The following is a 7,240-nucleotide window of genomic DNA, read 5'->3' on the forward strand; positions in this document are numbered from 1 at the left end:
TGAAGACTTGTCTTCACCTTGGTGAGCGGCCATCCAGAATAAACTCACCTAAACAAAAAAACTCCAAACCCAAAGAGTTAAGAGTCCAAGGAGAAAAAGCATTCGCAAGGGATTGATCCATCTGGATATGTACAGAACTAAGATGAAAAGTAACGAAACAGACCATAGAATAGAAACATTCTGAATCTCCTGTGAGTAACTGATATTCATGCAGAACTATTACGACCTTATTCTCCATTATCATCAGCTTGAGGATAAAGATGATGAAGGTCGTCTGGTGAATTCACATTCTCAAAACAAACACTAGGAAACGCAGCATTCAATGCAGCCACGTCGGACTGATCCATCATCTGAGCCTGAGGAGGCAGCAAAAACGACGACGTCGGTGCCAGTTGCAGATGACCTCCGCCACTCCCACCACCTTGAAATTCGACATTTCCATGGGGATAACTGAATTGCGGCGAGCCTTGAAACTGATTCATGCTTCCACAACCTACCAGTCTGTGCCGTCGGAAATGATCCATAACTGACGCTGTCTGTGGCGGCGATACCAGTACCTCCACTCCAGCTGGTTTGCATCCAAAATGTGCTACCGACAGAGCCGCCGCCGGGATCAGATGGAGCCACTGCCCACATTGGGGTGCGGAGGAAATTGGTAGGTGGACGAAGGACGTTCAAAGTCGAAGGTCCTTTTTGCAGCAGCTGTTGTGGTTGCTTCTGAAATTGCGAGTCAACATCCACGTGTTGTTGTATTTGTTCTTGGATAGAGTCTTCTCGGAAACGTTTTCTCGTATAATCTTCAGTGGATTCTCCGACGTTCACTGCTCCGCCGGCGGCACCTGGTAGCTCTTCTGGAATTTGACCGGCGGTCAATAGATGAATTTGGTCGTCTTGTTGCTGAGGTTGATATTGCTGCATTAACCCTAACAAAGTAGAACGCGGATACAGTTCTTCGAAAGGTTGATGATTAGCAGAGGGTGCTACAACTCCATGAAATGTATTCGGAGCAAACCTCGTCGGCGGAGCCGAGAAAGTGGACCCACCACTCCGATGCGACGGGTTGAGAGTTGAGAAGTTTGAGGACAACGTGCCGGTGCCAGTGGCGGCCATGATTGCCGGCTCCGCGTGCTGCAGAAGCCACTCGATCGTCTCTCCGTCGGACTTCAGACCCAGCTCCTTGGTTAACTGAAAAACCCTAGACGCACAGCCTGCCGGAATTCTAATTCTCCGGCCACGACCATCAACCTTGGTGTGTCTGTCCTTCGTTTTTGGCCTGTTCGCACCTACATTCCTCTCCGCCACTGCCGCCGCCGTCCCTGTAGAGATTAACAACTGTCGCCGAACTTCTTGTCTCCTGATCGAATCAAGCAGAAGCCTGGATGGATCAGCAGATGATTCAGGGTCAGATCTAGGGATGTCGATGGCAGGAGAGGCATCGATGAGAGAATTAACCGGAGCTGAAGATGACGAGGACGACGAAGAAGAAGAAGTAGGAGAAGGTGACAAAGAAGCAGAAGCAGCCGTAGCAGCAGAGAGGCCAGCTTGGATAGAGATGGTGGAGCCCACATTGATGCAAGACGAGGGACCTCCTCTTCCTCCGTCAAAAGGGACCACAGCAATCTGCGACAACGGAGGCAACTGTAACTGATTTTGTTGCTGCTGCTGCAAATACTGCTGATGGTTCTGACGATGTTGTTGGCGGTGGTGGGGCTGACTTGGTCTGGTTTCTGAAAGTTCCATTTTGGTGACCTGAGAGAAAAGAAAACGATAATGGGTATATACCGAAAATTGGTCTGAATCTGTATGGGATTTTATAGGGAATTTTACTTCACAAAGCCAAGATTCTCTGTGGATTTTGATTGACCTGTGTCTTCTTGCTCTATTCTCAGCCTAAGTGATGAGCGATGGAGTCACAGAGACAGGGGGGGGGGGGAGAAAAAATTTATGAGGGGGGTGGGGAGGGGAAGCGAAGGGGTGAGAAATCCATAGTGAGGCAAGGACAGTAGTGAGTTATTATAGTGAAATTAAAGAGATAAAATATGTGAATAATAATAATAATAAAAACTAAAAATATGTGAATAATAATAATTTTTTGATCTCTTTTCATGTATTTGTTCTTTTATGTGAATAATAATAATGATAATGAAATTGATAAGGGCTAGTTTAGAATTGATTGAAAGAAACTTCATTAATTAGTACTGTTAATAAGATTCAATCAAAAAAATGTTGATCACTTGATTGACTCAAAATAATAGATTTAAGTATTGCTCCCTCATCCCAAATTATAAAATACTTTTAAAAAAATTTAGCATATTAAAATATAAAATATTTTAATAAAATAAGTTTTCATTAATGATACTTTTTTAATATTATATTTTTTATATATTCTCTCTCTTCAATATTCTTTCACCAAAATGAAGGGTATTTTTAAAAATTTATATTTTTATCTTAAAAAAGTAAAGTTATAAAGTGTATTTAATAAGCTTTATTGATATGTGAGATTTTGTCCAAAATATTTTATAATTTGGGATGAAAGGAGTAATATTTTTTATTTATAATTCAAGTAATTTTAAATAAATGTTGCTTAAGAACGAAGCTGTAATAAATAAAACTGATGTGGGCATTTTGGAGGTAAAGAGGTAGGGAAACAAATAATGGATATGAATCCATTTCATTAATTGCAAAAAAAAAAAAAGCAATAAAGAATATTGAAAAATGAAGAATAATTTTGCATAAATAAATGTTACCTTTTTATGATTCTCTTTCTTTCTCTCGGTGGGAATTTTGTTTGGGATTGTAAAAAGAAAACACAGAAAATGCGAGGAAAGCCAAAATTAGTGCTAGACTTCAGGTAAAGGCATCTTCATGCAGTTTGACAGGTCATCTTATCACAGTCTCCACACTGCCTTTCTTTGTTTGTTTCTGATTTTCACAAAATCCCTTTTCCTAATTGGCAGAGCTGAAAAGACAGAATTGGCCCTGGTCCATGAGGATTTCATTTTTATGGTTGCATCAGTTGCTTGCAGAAGAAGCCACTTTATACAAGTAGGACAAAATGCACCTCTTCCTCTTTTTCAGGGATATTATAACTTTTCATTTTTAATTTTTTTTCAATTATTGATTTAGTATATAATATTTAATTATTGAGTTAAAAAATTATAGAGTTTAGGTCGTATCAAATTAAATAAGAATTAAGTTATTTTAAGTTGAGAAATATAAGAACTAAATTGTGACGATAGAAAATTAAGGGCTAGAAGTTATATGTTCTCCTTTTTTTAATTACTAAAAAGAATATGAATAGTGATTATTAAAATTATTGTCATCAACTAAAGGGAGATTGGGTTTAATGAAAGGATCTATTTTTTCATAACGTGGTGAATCAAGATTCGAATCCTTGTTGAAAGAAGTATTAACATTTAGTATGAGACAGTGCCTCAAACAGAGTCAATTTCAATAGTCAAATATTTATGGGAAACCAATTTTTTTTTAAAAAAATATCAATGTCGTCAATATGTTTATAAGGAGTCACATTATTCAAAAATTGTAAGGCAAAATTATTGAGAAGTCTCACACAAGAATTTCAATTACCAAGAAATCTCATAAAATACATAAAATAGTACCAAGTCCCAAATTCTAAGCAATTACAACTTGATAAAGAAAAATGATAACTTATATTAAACTCATATCAAGTTATAATTTTTCCTTTGCCAAGTTATAATTACACAAAATTTGAGACTTGGCAATATTTTGTGCGTTTCATAAATCTCTTCGTAATTAAAATCATTACAAGGGACCTTGGAGTAATTTTTTCAAATTGTAAAAAGTATAAATTTTTAAGCTGTATATGATGTTTATTGTTTTTTTAATATAAGGCCACAATAAAAATACCGTGCAAAAGGATCAAGGTCAAGTAATATTAAAAGAAAAAATACTTCTACAATCTGTATATGATGTTCATTTTAATTCATTATGTGATCTTTGCATAGAGTCACTTCTAGTTATATTATAACTATTCAATAAGTTATAAAACAAGTAAGTATAAAATTTTTAATTTGTTGGCTGTTATCGAATGCTTGACTTTTAAACACTAAGTTGCATATATTATTAGTTTTTATAACGTAAATTTAGTAATTATAACAAAAGCTTTTGACGCATGCCAATTAAAATAGTTGTCATAACTTCAACTTGAATTTCTTTATTCGTGACAAAATTTACTCTCTCTGTTTTTTTTTAGATGTAGGCGCTGTTAATTCGTTTTTGCGTTGGAGGCCCCTCATATGTACTAATTACAAGAAGCAACAACACCTGAAGTGCCAGAAATAAAGTGCTAGTTCTTATATCATAAATATATAGTATAATTTATTAAAAGTTTAATATTATATATTTATTAATGTCAAAAAATATTTTATATATATGCATAAACTTTAATACATGTATGCATAAACTTTAAAACTTTTGTGATTTTGGCCAAAAAAAAAAAACTTTTGCGCGTGACATGGGTTACGAAGAGAATAATAAAGTGGCAATGAAAATTATTTAGGGCCATTAATTTTTTATTTTTAAAAAATATTTTTTAAAATAAAAAATTTTAAAAATTATTTAAACAAGTGTTTCCAATTTAATTGTTTTCAAAAATATTTTTTTTATTTTTTAAAATAGAAACAACTTCAAATTGTTTTTATTTTATTTTTTTTAAATACACTACATTTGATTATTGAAATTACAGTTACCTTAATCAATTTTTATTATAAATTACCACTATTAATCATCTATAACTATCACTATCGATCTATTTTTTAATTTTTAAATTAACATAACCAAACATATTTTTATTTTATTTTGTTTTGAAAAATAATTTTAAAAACTGTATTATAGAACGGTTTTTAAAAATAAAAAATAAAAATAGAAACCAAGCAATTCCTTAACTTTTTCCCTATGGAAAAAATATTTTTGTGTGTATGGATGGTAACATCTTTATCCAATAAGTTAAATCAGTACAACTTATAATCTTGCCCTTTTCCGCCTTCCATCTTTTCCTGAAGCATACCAAATTTTACTCATTTTTGGATTTTATGGCATATGAACCATGAAGCATGCCAAATTTAACTCATCAGTTTGCTCAAGTTTGTTGGAACCTTTGGAAGATCAGACGCAGTCTCTCTTATATTCTGGCAATGACTTTTTGGAGAGAGACATATATAGCTTTCATTAACATTGAAAACATGATCAACTGGTCTTGAGTATGGATGCGAAGATGAATATATTGGTTTCAAGACAGAGAGATGTACATTCCAAATGGCTAACTAACATCTCAACCTGGCTGGGTCAGATTGGACCCTGATGGATCAGTTAATATGAATGAAGCTGCTTCTTGTGAAGGACTCATGGGAGATGCACAAAAGATGAGATATGGAGAAAGGGTTTCACCAAATTTCTTGGCTTCCAACCTAGCACTGCAATGTTCGTCCCGTTGTTGCGTCGCTGGGGATTTGCGGCCTGTTCGTCACGTCTTCGTTGCCAGAGATCTACAGCTATGCGTCACCGAAGATATGAAGTCTTGCCATCATCCATTTGTGCGTAGTAGGTTTGTTTTAAATTTTTAAAAAAATTATATAATTATGTAGTTATTTTGATAAGTTGCTATATATACATATATATTAATAATGTAGGTTTGATAATAATAATCTATGGCTTTAGTTTTTTTTTTTGACATTAAACTACTCTCATGTTAGTTGAAATTAAACTTGAAATTGATTATAATTGTTATATGATTGAGTTGTTATATAAATGAATTTTGGTGTGCTTATGTCAAAATTTACTTTCTGTTAATTAAGTGCTAGAAGTTGAATGTAGTTATTATTAAAGTATGGATGTTGAAATTTAAAAGGAAACTCTTGTTTAATGTTTTTTTTTGGTTGTATATTTATGAAATGTATAATTCTTTTTTATGACTATAATAGTATTAAGTTAATAGATAAACATAAGATAAATTATAATTATTTGATAAATTTTTGTTAAATTATGTTACAAAATTTTTATTTTATGAATTGATATACTGAATTATTAGATTTGATTGTTGAGATGTTTCACTCTTGGAGAGGACTCTGCAAATTTTTTAAGAAAAAACATTCTAAATCTTTGATTTTTGAATTTTTTGACTATATTAATGATATAGATGTAAATAAATGTTGGTTAATCAATTGTTTGAAGAATATTGAGATAGGGTACATAAGTTTATTGAGTTTGTATTTTCTCGTGATCAAGACCCCCGTGAAGTCAAATGTCCTTGTTTAAAATTTTGCTCTGGAAGATGAGTGATTAAGGCCAATAGAATTAAAAGATTATTTGATATGTAATAGGATTGATCCAACTTACACTTGTTGACCATGCATGGGGAGCAAATAGAAGATGTGACTGAGAAGTGATCAAAATATATAATTAGTTATTTGTGATTGGTAACTTTTAATGTTCGAAAAATACCAAAGTTTTATTTGTTAGACTAGCATATTAGACAAGAGAGAAATTTAATCTAAGTTTGTTCTAATTTCAAGTTCTTTAGTTGTATATAATTTCTAATATTCAATTATATTGTTGCTGAATTGGCTTTTCTAATATTGGTATGAAATAGCATTTGTAATGAGCTACAAAAAAATTATAAAAAGATAATTAAATTTAAAAAAAAAACATATGGCAGCCCTAACCAAGCTACGGGAGAGCTCATGAGAAAAGTGCTCTTACATACCTGTAGGTATTTATTATTTTAAAATTTTTTGAAATTTAAGCGAGCACTTTTATAGATAGCACTCTTATAGGACAAACCCTATAGGAGTGCTTTCAATAAAAACGCTCCTTCATGCGTTACTTATAGGAGTGCTTAAAAAGTCCTTTCATTGATTAAAATAAGTGTTCCCATAAGATACTTTTGTAATATTGTTATACATGATGGATCATATATTCTTAGGGTCACCCTCTCATCAGAATCATTTTATCTTAGAAATCTCCACATGAGAAATTGGACTTTTACTTTAGACCATGTTTTTGAAGAAGGAAATTGATGTGCAGACTGGCCTTACTCGTCAAGCGAATCACCTAATTAGCACAAATACCACTTTTCTTAATATCTCCCAACTAGGTGCGAGAATCTCATGATCTCTGATATGATGTAACCTCGTTGGAATACATTGTGCCTGTGGCATTTTTATTTTAAAAAAATACAACTTATAATATATCAATTTCAATT

The 7,240-nt window shown here is 33.0% G+C and overlaps 1 protein-coding gene across 1 annotated transcript; it reads right to left on the reverse strand.

The window, feature by feature from the left end:
• Positions 1–303: 303 nt before the first annotated feature.
• LOC129304385 (transcription factor TCP8-like) lies at positions 304–1,740 on the reverse strand. The gene has a single exon (XM_054944018.1). It carries the CDS (start codon positions 1,738–1,740, stop codon positions 304–306), a length of 1,437 nt encoding a protein of 478 aa, XP_054799993.1.
• Between the last annotated feature and the right edge of the window lie 5,500 nt (positions 1,741–7,240).

The sequence above is a fragment of the Prosopis cineraria genome, unplaced genomic scaffold (genome assembly GCF_029017545.1).
Source record: "Prosopis cineraria cultivar Desert tree isolate PC_DT_omini unplaced genomic scaffold, ASM2901754v1 PC3, whole genome shotgun sequence".
Taxonomy (NCBI): domain Eukaryota; kingdom Viridiplantae; phylum Streptophyta; class Magnoliopsida; order Fabales; family Fabaceae; genus Prosopis; species Prosopis cineraria.